The 22272-nt window shown below is 37.8% G+C and overlaps 2 protein-coding genes across 2 annotated transcripts; one reads left to right on the top strand and one right to left on the bottom strand.

Annotated features, from left to right (window-relative positions):
* Positions 1-14307: 14307 nt before the first annotated feature.
* LOC124106097 (uncharacterized) lies at positions 14308-19452 on the bottom strand. Its single transcript, XM_058585313.1, has 3 exons — positions 19303-19452; positions 18373-19233; positions 14308-15170 (listed from the first exon to the last, which is right to left on the bottom strand). The coding sequence occupies exons 1-2, from the start codon at positions 19450-19452 to the stop codon at positions 18382-18384; spliced, it is 1002 nt and encodes a 333-aa protein (XP_058441296.1). The 3' UTR covers positions 14308-15170; positions 18373-18381.
* On the top strand, positions 19305-21813 carry Twist1 (twist family bHLH transcription factor 1). Its single transcript, XM_046463618.2, has 2 exons — positions 19305-20325; positions 20868-21813. The coding sequence occupies exon 1, from the start codon at positions 19681-19683 to the stop codon at positions 20281-20283; it is 603 nt and encodes a 200-aa protein (XP_046319574.1). The 5' UTR covers positions 19305-19680; the 3' UTR covers positions 20284-20325; positions 20868-21813.
* The last annotated feature ends 459 nt before the right edge of the window (positions 21814-22272 follow it).

Here is a 22272-nt window from a genome sequence, read left to right as displayed (position 1 = left end):
AATCATGCCTTATTTTATAATTTTGCTTGAAGAGTTTCATGAAAGTGAAACTAATATTTTGTATGTGGTATTATACGGATTCTGAAATAAAAAATGGAACTTGCTTTTTAACCTGATCCTAAAGGGTATAACTAAGAAACTGAGTGTCTGACTCTGGGTCCCTTGGTCTGGACTGACATGCTTGGCCAATACAGTCTCAAGTATAGATTTGTAGCATTTGTACATCCCAGTTCTGCAACTTACTAAATTAGATAATTACTTAAAACTTAAACCTATCTCTTCTGATCTATAAGTTAGACATCATAAATACAGTTATTTAAATAAATAGAAAAGATAATATAAAGAGCTAAGTATAGTGCCTCACATAGAATAAATATTTAGCCAATGTTGTTGTTGCTGTTGTATATATTATTTCAAACTTGAATGTGTATAGAAGACAAAATGATTCTGCCTTGTAGAAGGGCTCATGAGAACATACATGAAAGCAATTTTAAAATTCTCTTTTCTGGTAGATAAGCAGAAAACTCCTACCTGAGATGTTTAAGTGGCTTCTACCTGTCTCCCACAAAAAGACATCAAGGATGAAAAGAAAAAGGGCCCCTCTTTGAAGCATCAAAAAGGGAATATGGGTCCCAAAGTACATCCTTGGACATCTTGTGTCCTATCTGTCATTTAGGCAGTCTTTAAAACTTTGACACCTGACATTACCCTCTTTTTTTTTTCACATAGAACTTTTTTTTTTTTGCACACTGACACTAGAATATTTATACAATATTTCACACACACACACACACACACACACACACACACACACGCGGTTTGTATTTTCTGGTCCAGATTCTTTTGCAAACTAAACAACATTTTTAAAAGATAAGGTTGGCCTTAGCGTGCAAATAATCTCTCAACATTTATAAATGGGTAGCTCTATTTTTTTCATATGTACTATTTCATATAATAATGTTTCCTCCTTACCTATAAAATTAAAAGGGGAATTATTAAATATTCTATTCCTTTTTAAAGTTTTGATTTAACTTTAAGTAGCTCATTTGAGGGCTGATGGTAAAGGACCATCTGAAATTTACTAAAATTTTTCCAACTTAGGAAACGTACCCAATTTCAAATATTCCGACCATGGGTTCATATTTTTGGCCAAAAAAGTGTGGTGACTATAGTTAACAAGCATTTGACAAGTAGTGGTTTTGCTAACTGCAGATCTTATTGAACATGCCACACCATTTCTTTCATCATTATTCATTTGCCTAATCTCACTAAAACCCATTAAAATTAGAGCAGATGAGCTCAGTTAAAATATATATTGGATGCCACTTTGTTTCAGGATGACAGAACCACAAGTTAAACTTCATACTCCTTATTAGTATACTACATTTCATCAAATGAAGTCAACTGCTTCTAAAGTTAACATGAAACAGGCTGAAAAATGCCCCAAACTCAGAAGCATTGCACAACAAAACACAACAAAAATCTTTCCAAATTACATCCACATGAAAATATGCACCATACCTCAATCCAAACCTCAGGGTCTTTACTCTGGATACTCTCAGACTTCTACTTATAAATCCAATCCCACACTCCATTGTACGGTCCACATATAAGCAAACCTGAATACGTGCAAAACTATTTCCATCAAAAAACCTTCACATGTACTTTAAAATAAATTGTGCATATATAAATATTTTACACCTAGTTTAAAACTTTATTTTTTTTTTCTTTTTCCATCATGATTTGGTCATTTCACTTTTTTTCCCTACAAACAGGCGTGTTTTTTCTTGATACTCCAAAAGTCATAATATTAATGATTATTGAATTTACCCATCTTTTGTCACTGAAATAGTCATTTAAGTGAGCATCAACATCTTTTCACATAATGAAACCAAGCACAGGAATTACTCTAACTTTTCATCAAGCATTGGACCCACTTATGTATATCAAGCCTGAATATAATTACTAAGACCAGCAACCAGACAATGGTAGAGAAGAAAGTGTCTGGAATTGCCATTTGAGAACCTACAGAGTGCTCATTGATTAGATGAGGGTCATTGACTCAACGAGAAAAACAGAATTTTCCCTGGGAGCAGAGCTGCTTCCTCTTGAGGAGATTCAGGAGTATCTGCAGTTCAGGTAATTTACCATTTCAGAAAGGTTTAGAAATGATTCAATCCTCTCTGAACCTTGGCTGTGATTGAGAAGACCTAAGCCATATTTTACAATATTATGACATTTTGTGGGTTCTTACAGCTTGCCTACAGAAATTTTCCTTGCAGGAATTTAGCCTAAGGAAATAATCAAAACTATGCACAAAGATTGAACTATCAAATATGCACCTCAGTATTGTTAATAACATCAAATATGGAAAGTAACATAGAAAAACAATGCTGTTTTTTGGGGGAATGTTTAAAAAGTGAGACCCCATTTAAAACTATTATGGCCATTGAAAGTATACTGTAGAAGAATAGTTTATACTGGTGAAGATAATTAAACAAGTGGCAAGAAAAGTATTTTATAAAACAATATGTAAGGCCTGATTTTATTCCTATTTCACATGAGACTGTGTACAAGTATATATGTATATATATCCATACCCTTATACCTATAAATATAAATGCTCATTTATACATTCTAGAGAATTGGTTGTATTTTTGTGCTTGTTTGTATTTTTCAGGTTGCTATCATCCTTTTGTAATTAGGAAAATGATATAATTACTTTAAATTAAGTGGACAATACAACCATACAATTTATGAGCTTCACTCTTAGTGGAAGGGCAGGATGCTGTGACTGAGAACTCTTGCTTTCTTAATTTTAACACATTTAAACTAAGTATTTAAGGTCCTGAAAAGTGATGTTCTGTAACATTTTTCTTTTGGTTCTAGAAAGCAGAACCTTCCCAGCACAAAAGAGGCCTTTCCCGTCATTGCTTCTTTCTCTTTGCAAGGATTTTCTATATCCTGATTTCTAACAACCTACATTAATTCCCCAGTTTTTGTATTTTTCATATAAAGAAAATTTTTGAGGTTTTTTTAAAAGATTAATTTTAATTCATAAATCTATCTTTAATAAAATATGTATTCTGGTGGCCCTCTCAATAAAACAAAGTTGAAATTAATTAAGAAGCTATGGATTAAATTTATTATTGCATAACAGTTTAAAATTATAAAGAAAAAGTTCTTGGCAAAAATTCACTTCAGTTTTACTGACATTAGAATGAAAAACTCAACTAAAATACTGAGGGTTTCTTCTAAAACACATTTGAATTTACCCATAATTTAAACACACACACACAGAGTTTCTTTCTCAAGATAGCTAACAGTAATCTAAACTAATCCTAAGACATTTATTATCTCGTCAGGAATACATTTAGCATTTCTAATAATACTCTAGTTTTTATGCAAAAAAATAGTACTATAATAAATAAATAGTTTTATAATAAATAGTATTGTATTTATTATTTAATCTAGTGTGTGTGAGAGAGAGAGAGAGGATGAAGATAGAGACAAAAGCTGCAAAAATAAAATGTAACATTCAATTTTATTTTTTAAAAGATACATTAGTAAATGAAAAACCCTAAAGTTTTACATATTCATATATTTTTGCATATGTATTTTCTCGTATTTTGCATATTCATGATTTGAAAACTTTGACATATAACAAAAGAAAAAAACACATTTCTAACATACATAATTTCAAAATACTTAAAACCTGAGCTGCTTTTAATAACTTTTATTGTTTTTAACATGTGACATTTTATCCCCATTAGCAATAACAGATGTCTAATGCATTAAAAGGAAAATCCTGCACATGTGTTGAAACAGAGGACTTTACTGAAAGGAAAGCATGTGCTTTGATTTATATTAGTCAAAATTTAGATACTGTACTTGGTGCTATTTCAGGAAATGAAAAGGTGAGGAAACAGTTATATACCAGTAAACCGGAGCAAAAGTCTCCATAGAAACCAAAACAGTTTAAGTGGGAGCCACTTAAGCTAAATTAATACCTAGAATATGGTCATATTAGCCCCAAGAGAGCTAATTCGAACAAAACAAAACCCTGTCCATTGATTCATGCAGTTACATAGTATTTACAATTCTTCTTTGTTCATATTCAATTGTAAAAATTAATCAGTCACTGAGATTATGAAAATTCTGATGAATTCCCAAAACAAAACAGCATTGTTTTTTTTTTTCCATTGTATTCAACTCTTCACTGATGAATAAAAGGAATACAAAGGGCAAATTCAGAAATGGTGATCAATAAATCCAATTTTGTTTGTTTGGCTGGTGTTTTGCCTCCACTTGCACAGGCACCTTCTTCCCTGCAGGCTGTTCCACAGAGTTATTGCAACCTTCCACTCACTGAAGACAGCCCAGAGATAGGTACTTCAAAGCCAATGGAAATGGCAATTCATTTACTGAACAACTACAGTGTACTAGCTGTTTGCATAAATTTTGTCATTCAGATTTTACAAAATAGCAATATGGGTATTAATATATTTATTTTACAAATAAGGAAACAAGTTTGAATTAATTAAAACAGCATGCCCCAATTTAGACAATGGTGATCTAGTTGCCTCTATCTCTAGAGGTAACCTTGACGAATGCTGCTCTATTGTAGCCAGTGCCCATGAAAATGAGATGCCAGCTTGCATAAAATCCTTGCAAAAGTGACTCAGCATTGTTGGGGGTGGAGGTGGACCATGAGCACTTTTACAAGCACTAACTGAAAAAAAATCTCTATAAAGTTACTATTCCTATTGTTTCAATTTATATCATCTTTCCAAAAGTATGTGTTGCAACTGGGGTAATTTCTATTTCATTTAATTTGTATGAGGTTTCCCTAATCTCATTTTACATATTACTATTTCTTCAGGTTCATACAATGAGAAAGAAATAGTGCTCTGAATCTGAATTTTTTTTTAAGCTTCAGAAATACACGTAGGTGTGTGCATGCATGCACATGTGCATTTGCCATATATACATATCTCCTTCTGTGAATGATATAGTCAAAAGGCTACTAATGCAAGACCACGCCACCCTTGGTCTTTCCTTCCAGCAATATATTTCATTAAAGTCTCTACTTCATAGTCGATCATATTATAGGGTGCCAGATAAAATATCCTATTTATGATTTTTATCCTATTTATGATACTTGAAATAGTAGAGGGAGAGGAAGCAGGAAAAGGAGAAAGTACAGGGAGAGAGAAAGAAAGGAAGAGAATATGACCATTAGATAAATCTACATCCTGTGTTTTAGTTCAAGTCTATCTCCACTATGGTCAAAATGGATATCAATACCCTTGTGCTATTGGGCAGAGTTACTTACTTTCAGGTTTATTCTCTTTTCCCCCAATCTCTTTAAAATTGTTTTTTTTTTTAAATGAGATGAATTTTTTAAAATATAAAAATCTAACATTAAAACAAAGAAAATTTGTAAAGATTTGTGCAATTTGTGGGTTTTAAACTAAGCCTAGATCATGTCCATGTGCAATGCTAGTATAAGAAGTAGTTTGCTAAGTTATACTGTCACAGACAAGGAGTCCAAATAAATGACAAGAGCAGCAATGAGGTCAGGAATGTTAAGGCCCTGGCCAAGAGCACAGTGTGTACAAAGGCCAAGGAAACTTTCTTTCACAGAAGAAGACACTACTCAGACTGACAGTAACTGTGAGTCCGAGGATGGCTGGAAAATTTTCATGAAGGTTTACATTAAATTTATTAGCAAATGGATGAAACGACAAAAGTAAATGTAATTCTCAGATTTATGGCCTTTAATTCAAAAATGAGGTTCAAGCATTGGGAGAATTTCCCAAATCAAACAATGTTATTTATAACAATTTCTTCATCAGCTTAAAGTACATTATTACATTTCTAATTTTGTGGATGTTCCTTAAAAGTACTTACTCTTTTCATACATGTAATATGTTTCATTTGTGCTCTGATTTTCTACAATTTATCTGTAGTTGCTTTTTCCTGCTTCTATATCATTAGCTATTGGATTTCCATGTATTATTCTATTTCACAGTTCTATTCATTGTTCATTTATCATCCATGACACAAATGACTACCTAAAACAGAACAAATTAAAAAGTCATTATAGCTCTCTTGTACTTTCTTATTCTTCTCTCCCAGTTCCTTCTCTCTCTCTCTCTCTTTCTCCCTCTTACTTACCCACCATCTTTTTTATTCATTTTATACAGACATTGTCAGTTGAATTCATTGACTAAATTTAATATGCTACCATGTAAAATTAAGTTTCTTTTAAAGACTATTTCCTTCTGTAAAAGTGTACACAAATTGTATGCTTCCTACAGAAATTACAGAGGAACAAAACATGAAGATATATTTTATTTTAGCTTTGTGAAGTTATTGGTCTACATAAATGTCTCCTTTGGGAAATAGGAGTTGACAAAATGATCAAGAAGGTGAACAACTTCCTGACTCCCCTTACCCAAGTCAAATGTTCATGGTCATTCTTATGTGCAGCCCTAAACTATACAAGCACATAAATGTCATGGTGAGGAGAGAGTGAAAAGTAGCAACAATGCAGGCTCAGTTTACATTTAAATTGGGCTGGATCAGATTGAGTTTTCTTGCTGTGTTCAATATCCAACTCTTGTGCTAATTTTCATTACCAATTTAATAAAAATCTTTCATCTATTTACTGGATACCTTCTAAAGACATGGCTCCACTCTCTAACAGTTTTCTATTTGGGTAAGAATTTTTGCCCCAAATCAGCTCATAGTAGAATTAAGGACATAAAGTTTGACCAATATATGCAGATATTGGATAGGATATATGGGGAAACAATAAAATGAGTTACTATGATGAGATAGGAGAATATAAGTCAAGTATTGTAAGTTCTATAGTGTTTTATACTGCAATATCCATAAGTTGAGGCTACTGGAGATCGTAACAGGTAACAGATTGAGCAAAACTGACATAGAACTGGAATGCAGATCATGACTAAATGCCAAGGAGTAAGTTCTAACATTAGAGCTAGTTGAAACCAAGAATCACTCCTGTTCATTATTTTTAAGAGTCTGATAGTGATTTGCCAATATCCATTCTCCATTCTTCTTTTTTTTTTTTTTCCAGAAGTGCAATTTGGGAGGTTTTCTAGCTGTGTTAGTCAGCTTTCCACTACTGTAAAATAGGCCTATGATAATCAACTTATAAAGAGAATAAATCTATATTGGCTCACAGTTTGGGAGGTTTTAATACATGACTAATCTGCCTTGTTGCTTTTGGACCTGTGGCGAAGCAGCATATCATAGCAGGAGTGCAATAGAGGAATTCCATTCAACTATGGCCAGGTATGAAAGAGAAAAAGAAACTAGGGTCCTATAATCCCCTTTGGAAGCACACCCCCCATTGACTTAAAACCTACTATTATGCTCCACCTCTTAAAAGTTCCATCATTTCCCAATATTGCCAAAGTCTGGGAACCAAACTTTTAACACATGGTCCTCTTGGTTACTTTGCACATCCAAACTATATTTCTGCACTATGTCCACTGCATGCATGTCTATATCATAAGGCAAAATGCATTCAGTTCACCCCAAGAGTCATCAAAGTCCTAACAATTCCAGCATTGCTCAAAAGCCTAAGTTCAAAGTCTCCACTAACACAAGTCTAAGTTCAAAGTCTCCTCTAAGACTAAAGGCAAATAGTTCTGAGACCCTGCAAAAAAGCAACAAAAATAAATAAATAAAGTTACCTGCTTCCAGGATATAATCCACAGGGCAAACATTTTAAACATTTAACATGACCATCTAACTAATGAATGTGTTTCAAGGTCTCACTTGCATTAGTTGTAGCCATATGACTAAAATCTAGTATTGGGGTATCAGCAGAAGTCACAGATAAAATTTCTACAGTGGAATCTTAAGGACAAAACTGACTTTCTTGCTTTTCATTCTTCCCACCAGATGAAATACAAAATTGGCATGAGACCTGGAGTGGTCATTTCTGTCCATGAAATTGCAGCCATATTTTTGAGGATGGCAAAGCAGTAAGTAAAATCTCCATCATGGTTGAGGCACTGAGCCAAGCCTACAACACATATTCAAACTCTTCATAATATAAACAAGCGCCTTGATTAACTCACTATATATATTTATTTTGTATTTCCTTGTTATTGTGCCATATCTTACTTCATCCATCACTTCATCTCAAGTATCTGACACACACTGTGTTCTCATTAATATTAGGAACTCCCAAGGGACAGAGTAGTCTCAGACTATATTAAAGATTTTCATGTATCAAAGCAGAGTACAAGGAGACAAGGGCCAAGCTGAAATTGTTGTGTGTTAGGATGACATGAGGGAGGAGGTGCTACACACACTAGTTTATAGTACACTTCAGTTCCTCACAGCCTAGCTTCATCTCACAAGGCACCATTCTGATTTTCAGAAGGGGAAAACAGCCTAACTATATAAAATAATAAGGACTGAATCCATCTCTGTAGTGATTTTTCTGTCTTCGACAATAGAGATTTGGGCTGATGTTACTGAAATGTAGCTTATGATGACTGAATGATCATTGTTATAACCTTACCTCCAAATAGAGGTAACAAAGCATCCCAGTTAAGCATACATCCTTTTAATATTTTGGTGGGCTCAGTGTACCTCTTAAGAGAAAAATCATCATTTCATTGGTAACTTAGAATATTGCATTTTATTATCAAATTTCAGTAAACACAAACTCAAGTCACTTCTCAATAACTTCCCATATCTCAGTTAATAAAAATGATATTTACAGAAGATAACCAGAAGTATATGTATTCTTTTAGATCTTGAAAACCTATATATCTATATTGCGATTCTGTCATATGAGCAGAAGGAAATTTGCTTCTAGTAAAATTTTAGTAAATCAATTGTTTTGTCACCACCATAGTGCCATAAACATACATTAAAAGTTCTTACTTTTTTAGAAAACAAATAAAACTTTCTGAGTTTTAATTAACATATTATCAAGAAGATTATCCTTTATGATTTTTAATGCTTCTTCCTCCACGAAGCTAAGTAAAAAATTTTGTTTCAGGTCATAATACCAGGAACAGTTGGGCATCTTTCAGACAGTGTATGTGTGTGTGTTTCTGTGTGTTTGTTTCCTTATGGATTCCATAAATCTTAACAATGGTATATAATACCTGTTCACATTATCTAGTAGATTTAGAGTCAAGTGTTGGACTCACCACTGAAAAATACATTAAGAAATTGTACATACATTCTACTGCTAACTCAGTTAAGTTTTACTTTATCTTGTTTGCTTTTTTTAATTAATTTATCTTTGTTTTGTTAAATGTCTTCCTGATTTTCTTTTGTTGACATCACTTATTTCCATTCTTTTTCTGTACTTAAATGTGTATTTAAAAATGAACATTTTTATAAAATGTTCTTTTTTAAGAATGTTTTATTTTGTACTTTTGTTGCCATTTTTTAAAACAATTAATTACACCTCACTCTTTGTTTATTGCATGGCTATACATCACAGTTCTTGGAAGTATCTTTCTCAATAAGCTAAAAATGTATTTGACTCTTTTTTTTTCCCTTTTGTCTTTCTATATTTTTACTTCATGTAGTCACTTACATGCAGTCTTAGCTGGGTATATAAACTTGTTAGACGACAATATTCTTTGACATTTGTTCTTATCAAGATCCATTTGGTAACCTGATTTTCATTCCTTTGTAGATGATTAATTTTCCTTACCTGGATACCTATATAAGATAATATCTTTAATAGTCAAAAATATCCTGAGAATATTTATGGTTATAGATCTGCTTTCATGAACTTGGCCCAGAATTTAGTGTGCTATTCCATTTTATGAACTCTGTTATTATTTGGATATGTTTTCTGTCATTTACTATTGATTATTGCTTGTTTTCAATTTGTCCTTGTTTTTTCTTAGGAAAATGAATTATCTCTAATTTCACAAATATTACCATAAATTGTCCTCTTTCCATAAATCCCTATGTCCCTTCTTTGGTTTATTTTCTCTCCATTGCAGTGATCATAATTGTTTTTCAGTTTCAGTCCTCATCTTTTCCTCACACATACTCACACTTGTGGTGACATCTCTCAGTTACATAGCTTAAAATTCTATTTATATGCTAATGAATTCCAAATTTTACCTCCATTCCACAAACTTCAGACTCACATATCCAATTGCTTCCCAACAATTCCACTTGGATTTCCAGCTGACAACTCAAATTTAACATGTGTGAAACAGAGCTGTCTCCTCTGGAATAGGTTACATCCATAACCTTCTCTATCTCAGTGGTTACCAGCTCCCCTTTTCTTTTGCTCAGATCAAAAGACTTAAGATTTCTCTCTCTCATACTTGATGTTTTATTTTTAGTATATCCTGTTGGCTTTACCTTCAAAATATATCTAGAATCTAACCACCCCCCCCCCAACTCCAACTCCACTGCTACTAGCCAAGTTTAGGTCACTTCTCACTTAGATTACTGCAATGACCTCCTAACTAGTCTCTATGTTCCTCCCAAAGAAAAGCCCACATGTGACATCAAAGTTGGCTCAGTTCTATGTCAACATTATTCCTTCTTGGACAAGGATATTGTGGTCAAGTAAATACTCATGAGTTATGATCAGAATGGACCATTCCTTAAATGGATGTGTCATCCTGAGGAATCAAAAAGACAAAAATGATATTTCAGCAGTCAAAAAATAAACTGTTCTTTTATTCTAATGGCCACAGCCTCTGACTGGGTACTTCACTTTCTCCTGCTTTATTACACAAATGTCTGTTGTTATTTTTAAATTACACAGTTGAAAGACCCTCTTCTTCCAGCTCAGGGTCAATGACTTAACTTCTTCTTTGCAAAGAACATAAAATAGAGAGTTTACAATTAATTTTTGCTTTATTGCAGGTTTTTCTGCTCACCAATACTTGTTCTGTGTCATGTGATTCTAGTGCTATGATACAAAACAGGATAGTGTCCCAATTATTTGTTAATAATGTTTAGGTGATAAAGACCAGAGGTATTTATTGAGTAATTTTAGAATCCAGGAAGATATATGTGAGTCTTAGTGGGAGATTACACTCCTTTCATGAGGACTTGGATGAAAAAGGTGGCCTGAGAAAGACTGAGAATTGACAGTGGTCTATATTATTAGGCTAAACAATCAAATATCTACTAAAATGTACTGATTTGCACTGATGGGAAGACTAGGTTATTTGAGAATAGCGATAAATTTGAGATGTTTGTAAGAAACTCACTATGGTAGCTCATAGACAGTTGAAGATAACAGCTAAAAAGATTCCACACAGTTCAGAAGTTGAAGAGATAGCATGCCTCCTGCTACCATTCCTTGACAGATAGGACATGGATAAATGATTGAACCTCCTCCAATTAGTGTCCTTTTCCTGAACTTTGAGTCTTTAGGGAATGATGCATGGATATAAAATTAGCTGCTCTTCAAACAGAACTGGATCATCAATTAATTTCATTTACCCCTTAAATCCTTCCTTTTGCACTTAGAATTGAATGCTATTGCTTAATGTCAAGCTCCTGCATAACTTAATCCTTATTCAAAATAATAATATCAAACATATACCAAGTACCAGCCACCATTGTAAGGAGTTAGCCCTTATCAATTAATCCAGTCATCACACCAACCTAATGATACTCAGTATTCCTTCCCTTTCATAGGAAGCATGGAGGGGTAAACAAATTATCTAGGGTCACTCAGGCATTGAGAAGAGAATCACATATAAACCCAGGTGGACTGTCTCCAGAATTCAGGTTCTTCTCCACTACACTGTTCTCTACAGTTACTCTTCCTTGCCAGAAAAGAAAGAGGCATTCAGAAGTTCTAAGTCCTCTTATAGTCCTAGTACTCTGAGTTTTTGCTTTTTTATAAGCAGTTTCCCCAGTTCTATAATTATAATGGTTTAAGACATTAATGATAAATGAAAATAGAATGATCATCTAATCTAATTGCCTTAAAGATTACCTAGGTTCCTTTTGTTTTTAATTAAATTTATTTATTTATTTTTGGTGCTGGGGATGGAACCCAGGGCTTTGTGCATGCAAGGCAATAGTCTACCAACTGTGTTTTTATTTTATGGCATTATTCTAATAAGCAAATCTCTGACATACCTATTAACATAGAGAAACAGTAAAACTAGGGACTGTGATTACAAATTCTACTGCTGATGTATTCATATGTAAAGTTGGATTGGCTTTCTGTCTTTCAAAATTTGCCATAAAATTCTCTCCAATTTAAAAAAAAGTTTTCAATTTTCTAACAAAGTATTATGGTTTAGATATGAGGTATCTTCAAAAGACTCATGTGTGAGACAATACAAGAATGTTCAGAAGTGAAATTATTGAGTTGTGAGAGCCTTAACATAATCAGTGCATGAATTTACTCATACAGATTAGTGGGTATAACTGTAGACAGGTAAGTGCATGGTTGGAAGGAGTAGGGTAAAGCTCTATTTGCTTCCTGCTTGTGACATTCTGAGCTGTTTTCTTCTGCCATGCTTCTCCACCATGATATTCTGGGTCACCTTAGGCCCAGAGCAATGGAGTCAGGTGTCTATGGACTGAGACCTCTGAAACTGATAGCCCTAAACAAACTTTTCCTCCTCTAATTGTTCTTTTGGTCACAACAACACAAAATCTGGCTAAATCTAAAAGTATTTAAAATATCTAATAATTCTCTATAAAATATCTGAATGCCCAACTTTTATATAAGAATCAATATAATGAAAATAACAGTGAAAGAATGTTACTTACATCTAGAAGTTTATTTTTCCTAAGGTTATTTTGGACTATAGTCTATTGTGGTGGAGGGACTGGATAAAAATAAATTAATTAATACAATTCATTTGCCATATCTGTTCCCCAGATATTAAAAATTATTGCCTACTTGCTTGAGAATTAACATCTTTAGTTTTTTTTAAGTTATATTTAATTATTACTTCTCCTCAGTCTTGAAACTTGCTGTGAAGTTAAAATTGCCACTAAAGTACTCACGATAGTTTTGTTTTTTTCAATCTTCATTAAATATACTTCATATTGCCTGGAAATATCTCTACTCTTAAACACAACCACAATAACAGATATCAACACATTTTTGTCAAATTACAAAAGAATCAATAGGCACATAGCTATTAATTGATGCTGGTTGAAACCAGAATTCAGAATGCCCCAAAAAAACAGAATCTTACAGTTTCTCAAGGTCTTGACTACAGTGAATGAGAATAAGTCTCATCTCTTGCAGCTGTCTTTCCCTAAGGTAACTAAGATGGGAAAGGCAAAGGCATGGAGCCTCACTTGCCACAAGAAAAAAACAACTTGACTTTAATTGTGTAGGTCAAAGAAAATAACTTATGAGCTAAGAGTCTAGGCAACTAAATAGGATTTCTAAAATTCTATCATGGTTAGTAGCAGTTTTTATGAAGGAATAACACAGTATTCCCTAGATGAGATACACCCTGAGATCCAGTAATGAGAACATATTACCATCTTTACCCTAATTTAGGGAAGAGAACACCCAGGAGGTGGGCATCAACTTGAATTAAGTTTCATGACATTTCAACCTGTCTTTTGTTATTACAACTTGGGCAAGGATGACAAAGATTTTTAAAACTAAATGTCTATGCCAAAGGACAGGCAACTACTTGCCACAATGTCTCTGAGGACATAGAGGTTAATAATCTGGGTGCTTTCCTATTTCCTACAAAGTGTATTAATTTCTTTCTTCTGATATTTTAGCCTTCCATTCCCTTACTATCAAGCTTCATTATCTCTTGCTTTCTATCACTGTTACTTGCCCAGGCTCCCTCTTTCACCCTCTCCCCAGATTTCGTTCCATCTCTCTTGATCTCCTCCTTGTTATTCTCCTTCTCTCTCCCTCCCTCCCTTCCTCCCTCCCTTCCTTTTTCCTCTTCTTTTTCCAGGTCTCTGGTTGATTGCCAGTTCCTCCAGCAAAGTCTCAGAGAATGTGATTAGGGACATATCTGCTCTAAGAAACAAATGTAATGCAAGAGTTTAAGCTGAAACTGAAGCAAGATTCTCTAGCCTAGCTGTCCTAGCAATCCAGCAGAATGATTAAATTCTTCCAGAAAAAAAATATCTAAGACATAATTCATTTTAATTTACAAAGTAAGCCAATGCTCTCAAACCTTTCAAGAGAAGGAAGCAGAGAGAGGAAAAATATCTTAAATAAAATATTGCATATAATATTTTGGGGGAAGTGTATTGAAAGTATCTTAAGAAATTCTATTTTCATATTTCTGCAAATAATTTATTAACCTGTTATACACATTTAAATGCACTTGTCAAACTACAAAACATAGTTTCTGTGGAATTTTCTATATAAAAACACCCCAGACAACCAAATTGAAAATTCAAACTTTCTATTGCATTTTGAAATATTCATTATTTTTCATCTCCAAGCATGACTTTAAAATTAACTAAAATTCTATGTCATCAAGAATTTTGTACAAAATTGTACTAGTGTATTATAAACATTTTTATTTGAATTACAACAGTAGCATTTTTGTATATTTTCAGAAATGTATACTTTTATTTGGGGCCTAAATAAGGAAAAAATGGTATCTTAGAAACATCTAAAGCTTCAATAATAAAGCATGTTTGTTTTTAAAATTCAATAAAATTCATATAAATCAACCAAACATTTCCAAAGTGATACTCATTAATTGTGTGGTATTTCTGCTATTTTGTTAGCTTTCTTCTATGAGCTTTTTAAATTAAGTTCTCTGGGAAATTGTGTCCTCTTGTGGTCACTGGCAAAAACAACATGTTTTCTGAGGGAAGAACCAAACCAAACAATGGAATTAGGACTCTGAACTTCAGGAAAAGAAGATCCCCTGAAGCAGCAAAGAAAGATAAAGGGTATGAGTCTCTGAAGGGAACTTTAATTAGGAAAACATCAAAATTGTTCGATTTGTATTTAAATTACCAATCATTGGATGGTTAAAAGACACACAAATGCTTACTAGGCAGCACAACTAACATTGATAAGTCTTATGAGTGACTGTACGTTTCTTACATTATTTTTTCAGTTATTCCAGCAGCTCATTGTAGTAAGTTGTGGGCATGTATATCAACAAAGTTAATTGGCAGTTGAGATGGGATACCAATGGACAGGCTGCACTTTCCTATACGGTTAGGAAAAAAAAAAAAAAGGGCAAAATGTTATTCAAGACCCCACATATTTCCACACCAAACTTTAGTCCTGTTCCCCCTATGTCTCTTTATTCAATCTTCAATTTGAGAACAAAATGTCAGACATTTTAATGATTAATATCCATTTGAAATTTCCATTTGCTCATTTGAGATGCTCCTTAATTTCTTTTTAAAATAATTTTATTTGTTCCTTATTCTTAAAGAAATTCAGGAAAGGAAAGGTAGGATCAAAAAAATTCAGAAAAAGAAAGGTAGGATTAGTTATGTTCACAAATTAAACCACCTCATTAAAAGAGAAAGAATGAGTTCTTATTTAGGGCAAGATGTTCAAACATCAGTAAGACTACCTGGGTAATCAAAGAAGAATCTCCTTTTACACAGAGTTGTCAAATTCCTTCACTCCCGCAGACACAGACTTTATATTCCACTTTAATCAAATTCTGTCATTTAAATAACACATTGGGCAGTCTCTTGTAAAGTGTTCAAATACCATTCAACCTATGATGTACAACCTCATCTGAGATCTACTCAACTGCAACCCTTCCAATTTGCGCCCCCTTCTGTAGGAATGCTCCTGGGTTTCGCTTAGGCAATTCAGAGAAATTAGTTCACAGAACTCAAAGCCAAAAAAAACAGGTGACAAGTCATCTAAAGAGAACGAAGCAGAGGAACAGATTGGAGAACCCACATTTTGCACAAGCCCAAACTCCCAAACTTACCAGCTTACTAAAAATTCTACAGTGCATTTCTTTTCCCTATTTGAGAGTATTTATAATTCATTGCTGCTAAGAGAATGTCAGTGCATATTCAAACTGTAAGGATACAGAGACTTATTGCATTTGCTCAGTATGAGATTTCTAGCTCTGTAACTTCTAACAGTATTTTTTTTCAATTTTTTAACACAGCACACATTCCTCAGGAAGGACTGCAAACATGCCAAGTTTGCAGTTTGAAAACAAAGCTCTTTTTTAATTATCCAAGTGCAAAAGAAATTTTTTTTTTGCTTTCAGTTAAATTTTTTTTTCAGGGACCTTATTTTAGAAGTAGACAAAATGATCGAATCCCAATTAATCTAGCATTGCCAAAGAAGGTAGTCCTCCACTGACATCCTTCCAGACCAAGTTCAGTCCTCTTAGAAAAACTCCTAACACGATTTTCAAAAGCCTGAAATTTGGATTTCAGAATGAAGTACGCTTTCACATATTAAACAAAACATTGTGGAAATTAAAATTATTGTTGCATATATGAGATATCCAGAATTATATCTGGCTTGTCAGCACATTAAAAAAAAAAAGCCATTCTTGCTCCAGCAAGTGTGGAAAAGAAAATTGTTAGATAAAATGTTAGAGCCCACTATACATAAACAGAGTGGACAGCCTGCCACTGGCATATTGCAGTTTGCAAAAGCAAAGATTATCCAGCCCCAGGCATTTTTTGAAAGGTAATTCACCTAGCAAGCTACTACTTTTGCTCAAAATGTAATTTTCCAGCCTCACTTAAGAACTCAAAAAACTGGTCTCATCCTCTACTCCTTGCAAGAGTTCAAGAGAAATTTTGTCTTAGAACTGAAGTCATCAATTGTGACCTTTTGGGAAGCTTCCATGGCCAGGATACTTCTGGTTAGGTCATTCATTTTAAACTCTCTTTAAGCATTCTGGCATCCAGAGCTTGGCCTCAGCTGTGAGGTCCATCTACAGAAGGCCAGGAGCCATTCACCCGCTGGAAGTTAGTGCCAGAGAAGTACTAGGCTCCCTTGTTTAAGAATTTGTCTTAGAGATTGATGACTTTGCAAGTCACACTGGCTAATGACCCCTGGTTGCTGCACCATCATGGACTCTGCTTCTCCTCCACCTTGTAGGACCCTTCCTCCTCCCCAATTCCCTTTGGTCAGGTAAGGTTTCCTTTACACTTTGCCCACACTTTCCTGTCTTGCTTACCCCCGGTCACAAAGGAAAGAGTCCAATCATTCGATCTCTTTCTTTTTGAGACTCAACTACAGGGGGAAAAAAAAAAGTAAGATTTGAGACTGATATTAGCATAAAAAAAAAGACAGCTAAAGTGGAAAATTTTCAAGATTTCTGCAGCCTCGTTCAAAATAAGAATTTTTGAATAATCTGCAATTCAGACTTTAAAAAAAGAGAACACTTGGTAGAGAATGGAGCAGAATTTCTGCCTTGTCTGTTTCCAAGAGATAAAATCCTATAGGCAGAAGATGCAAATACAAGGGTGCACGGGATGACTTTGCTTTGACAAGAAACGCCTTCGTGCTATTGAAATCAAGTGGAGGTCAAGTAGAATCTGATTTTCTGACAGGCTGTCATTTTAAAATATGGCAGCGGCTCCAGAAGCAGGCCAATCGGCATGCTGCGGTCATTGTTTCTGAATATTTCTGTGAAAATGGTGAAGGAAAACCCCAGCAGGGTTCCCATCCCTTGGAAACACAGTACTGTTTACCCCTCGCGGGAGAGATAACTCTTGCCCTCACACCCCAACAAAGGCTTAGCCTTTCAGCCGGCCCAAAGAACTCCAAACCCCAGGGTTTCCGGGACCGAAGCTGCGAGCCTCAGCGGGGCACAGCCACGTGGCCTGCCTGCGCGTCGCCTGGGCTCCCGCCTCCTTCTCGGAACATCCGTGGCCAAGACCCTCGGTCCAGCCCAGAAAAGGGTGCTTGCTGAGTTAGCAGTTCCCACCCGCGAGTTCGGACTAGGAAGCCAGTGGGCGGACCTCTCTGCCTGTGCAGGGCGAAGCACACAACTGGGTGCCCCCCAAATCTGCCCTAAACTATTGCCTTTGGTCTTTTGTTTGATTTAAAATGTAAAAGATGAACATGAAACTGTTATTTCACCCCAACTCCTTCCAAAAGGGAGCAAGGATAGCTTTGCCAAGATGGGCTTTTCTTCCACAGCGGCTTCTCTTCCCGCTCAACTTTGTTACTTCCAGTTTACCAGAATCTGCCTGAACACCCGCTTTGGGGATTTTTGATTTAATTCACTAGATAGAAATGCTTAAAGTGAAAACGTGTTCAAATAATTGGAATGCACTTGGGGCGTTGAGAGCATAACTGCCCACTGGACCTCTTTGGAAGGGGAGCTGGAAGATGGGTACTCTCAAGAGCAGGCAGCCCCATAAGTATAGGCGCTATCGAATCCCCGCATCACTGTCTGATGAACTGACCTTCCAAGGTCACATGCGGAGACTGACTTGGCGGTGCGATGGGGATGAAATGGTCAAAGGGTTCTCCACCTTGGGCTGCTGCGCCGGGTAACCGGGCCGCGGTGAAGGCGTGTGCTGCCCTCCTCCAGCTTTGCTCCTTCCCCAAAGACAAGGCTTCCCTCGTTGTGTGGGTAGGGGTAGGGGAGAGAATGAACTTCTGCCTCTAACACTTTCAGAGGCGCAGTCCTTTGGGTACAGAGAGGCTGTACATTGTGTCACTGCAGAGGGAAAAGGAGGGCCCAGATGCTTCTCCCGGAGGGGTAAGAGAGCAGGCCGGGGCATAGCTCCACAGCCCCTGCTACGCAGCCACGTCCTCAGAAACGCCCTCGACCTTAAGCCCCGGCCGCCGCGGTTAAGCCCTGGGGACCCCAAGAGTTCCTCTACCTGACCACTGGGTGGACTCCGCGGTTGACACTTTCTTGCCACTCTACCCCTTCTTCCCCGCGCCCAGGACTCCCAAACCGGCCCCAAAGACCTATAGGGATCCGAGGAGGGATGAGACATCACCCACTGCGTAGAAGCTGTTGCCACCGTTGCTGTCACAGCCACTCCGTTTGGGGCAGCTACAGCGGCCAGCACAGTCCCCTCTGGCCGTTTCCCGGCGCTGCGATAGGGTGCGGGGGCGCTCCCTAGCTCTACGGCACGGAAGGAAATCGCCCCTCTCCTGGCGGAGAGGGAAGGGGGAGGGCAGCAAGGAGGCGGGCGGAGGGGCCGGCCGCCCGGGCCAGGTCGTTTTTGAATGGTTTGGGAGGACGAATTGTTAGACCCCGAGGAAGGGGGGGGAGTGGGACGGGGGAGGGGGGTTGGAAAGCGGAAACTTTCCTATAAAACTTCGAAAAGTCCCTCCTCCCCACGTCAGGCCAATGACACTGCTGCCCCCAAACTTTCCGCCTGCACGGAGGTATAAGAGTCTCCAAGTCTGCAGTTTTCGCCCAACTCCCAGACACCTCGCGGGCTCGCCAGCACCGGCACCGTTTCCCGGAGGCCGAGCCGGGTGTGCGTGCGGCCGTTGGGCGCTTTCTTTTTGGACCTCGGGGCCATCCACACCGTCCCCTCCCCCTCCCGCCTCCCTCCCCGCCTCCCCCGCGCGCCCTCCCCGCGGAGGTCTCCTCACTGTCCCTCCTCCCGCTCCCACCTCGGCGGGCCGCACCGCCCGGGCCGGCGCCGCGCGCTGGGGAAGCTGGCGGGCTGAGGCGCCCCGCTCCCCTCCTCTTTCCCGGGCTGCCCTTCTGCCCCGGGCCCGCGAGGCCGCACGTTGCAGCTCAAGAGATGATGCAGGACGTGTCCAGTTCGCCAGTCTCGCCGGCCGACGACAGCCTAAGCAACAGCGAGGAGGAGCCGGACCGGCAGCAGCCGCCGAGCGGCAAGCGCGGGGCGCGCAAGCGGCGCAGCAGCCGGCGCAGCGCGGGAGGCGGCGCGGGGCCCGGCGGGGCCGCGGGCGGGGGCGTCGGAGCCGGCGACGAGCCGGGCAGCCCGGCCCAGGGCAAGCGCGGTAAAAAGTCTGCGGGCTGTGGCGGCGGCGCGGGAGGTGGCGGCGGCAGCAGCAGCGGCGGCGGGAGCCCGCAGTCGTATGAGGAGCTGCAGACGCAGCGGGTCATGGCCAACGTGCGGGAGCGCCAGCGCACGCAATCGCTAAACGAGGCGTTCGCCGCGCTGCGCAAGATCATCCCCACGCTGCCCTCGGACAAGCTGAGCAAGATTCAGACCCTCAAGCTGGCGGCCAGGTACATCGACTTCCTCTACCAGGTCCTCCAAAGCGACGAGCTGGACTCCAAGATGGCAAGCTGCAGCTATGTGGCCCACGAGCGGCTCAGCTACGCCTTCTCGGTCTGGAGGATGGAGGGGGCCTGGTCCATGTCCGCGTCCCACTAGCAGGCGGAGCCCCCCACCCCCTCGGCAGGGCCGGAGACCTAGGTAAGGACCTGCGCCTCAGCGACTCTTTGTCGCTCAGGTGATGGACAGTCGAATGGCCAGGCCGCGGCTCCTCGCCCACCTCGCCGCCTTCCCATTCTCGCACTCTCTTCTCAGCCTTTCCACCTAACCAGACACCGCTATCTCATTTCACCAGTGTCCCCGGAAATCAGTTCAGCCCCGGGTGGGGAGAGAGTCCCCAGGGGTATGCGCCCCTGTGAAAGGTGTGCGTGTGTGCGTGAGTGTGTGTGACCGACAGGAGGGGAGACTGAGAAAGACTCAAGGTTCAAGGGTAAGGGAAGGGATGGTTTTGCCAGGGCCTCCCTTTCTTTTGGCTTTAAATTTTGTTCTTCTTAAAACAAATGTTCCCAAATTCCACCTCCTCCTTTCCGCCCACCCACTTCCTCTTGCCCTCCAGCTGAAATCCTTCCAGGTTCTTCAGCATAATTCCTCGGTGGTAGTGATAACAGAGCTCACTAGTTTTAGAAAACAGCGGCAGAGACCTAAACAATAACCAACTTTCCCCCCTCTCTGGGTTTTTGCAGATGTCATTGTTTCCAGAGAAGGAGAAAATGGACAGTCTAGAGACTCTGGAGCTGGATAACTAAAAATAAATATATATGCCAAAGATTTTCTTGGAAATTAGAAGAGCAGAACCCAAATTCAAAGAAACAGGGCGTGGGGCGCACTTTTAAAAGAGAAAGCGAGACAGGCCCGTGGACAGTGATCCCAGATGGGCAGCAGCACCATCCTCACACCTCTACATTCTGATAGAAGTCTGAACAGTTGTTTGTGTTCCTTTTTTTTTTTTTTTTTTTTTGACGAAGAATGTTTTTATTTTTATTTTTTCATGCATGCATTCTCAAGAGGTCGTGCCAATCAGCCACTGAAAGGAAAGGCATCATTATGGACTTTCTCCATTTTAAAATGGTAACAATCAGAGGAATTTTAAGAATACCTTTAGAAATAAACGTACTAGGATAAAACTGGCCAGAAAAATCATAGTCAGTTAATTCCTTTTTTCATTCCTCTGAGGGAAATAAATACTTAAAATACAAAAAAAAAAAACAACATTCTATTTATTTATTGATGACCCATGGTAAAATGCAAATAGATCCGGTGTCTAAATGCATTCATATTTTTATGATTGTTTTGTAAATATCTTTGTATATTATTTTTCTGCAATAAATAAATATGATTGAAAATTTTAAGAATCTTAAGAGTTTGGTCTATATTTTTAAAGCTCAGGATTATGTTGGTGGTAAATACCTGCTTGTTTAACTCCAGAGGCACCCAGGAGGGAGGGGGCACTAATATAAACAAAGCAATGAAAAACTCAAATAAACCAGCTACTGACAGGCACAGGCATGTTATTTAAAAAGACAGCTTTATTATTATTCCAGTTTGCTTTTCAGTGGAGCTTAATAGCATCTCTCCATTTCTTATCAATCCTCCAGCAGCAAAAAAATGAGCAAATTAATTTGCACTTTGCTTCTCTTTCTTATAATTTCAAGTAACAGCTCTAAAACATTCAGATAAACAGTACAAAACTAGCAATGTTTTCTCTTGTTACTATATATTTTTGTCATTCCCTCCACTCTTAAAGATGAGGATTCTTAAATGTTTATTTCAGTGAAAGAATAATGTGTTATGAACATTACATACACAAATAAATACAAATGCTTGGAAAATGAAAAATTCAGCAGGAGACAATTTCACTTACAATTTGCTTAACTTTTATTTCATGAATAAGTATGACATTCAGTGTCATGTTTGCTAAAAAGAAAATATTTCACTTTGTTTTTCTTATCTGTTTGAGAAGTATGCTCCTAATTTACACATAAAGATTATACATCTAAGTACAATGAATAAACAACCTGAGTTTTCAGTATCCTTGGTAACTGTTGGAACAATTACTGTTGTAAATGCATAACCATTCAGTTTCTAGTT

This window comes from Marmota monax, unplaced genomic scaffold (genome assembly GCF_021218885.2).
Source record: "Marmota monax isolate L192 unplaced genomic scaffold, Marmota_monax_Labrador192_F-V1.1 WCK01_AAM20220418_F8-fsc00057, whole genome shotgun sequence".
In the NCBI taxonomy this organism is placed as follows: Eukaryota; Metazoa; Chordata; class Mammalia; order Rodentia; family Sciuridae; genus Marmota; species Marmota monax.
The sequence above is the reverse complement of the archived record's forward strand: the minus strand, read 5'-3'. Positions and strand labels throughout refer to the sequence as shown.

Bases quoted from the DNA above. Each gene is read 5' to 3' on its own strand.
- LOC124106097 (XM_058585313.1), bottom strand. From the start codon at position 19,452: ATGGCCCCGAGGTCCAAAAAGAAAGCGCCCAACGGCCGCACGCACACC. The intron at 19,234-19,302 runs GCGGAAAGTTTG...GAAGTTTTATAG, and splicing joins ACTCTTATACCTCCGTGCAG to GAAAGTTTCCGCTTTCCAAC.
- Twist1 (XM_046463618.2), top strand. From the start codon at position 19,681: ATGATGCAGGACGTGTCCAGTTCGCCAGTCTCGCCGGCCGACGACAGC.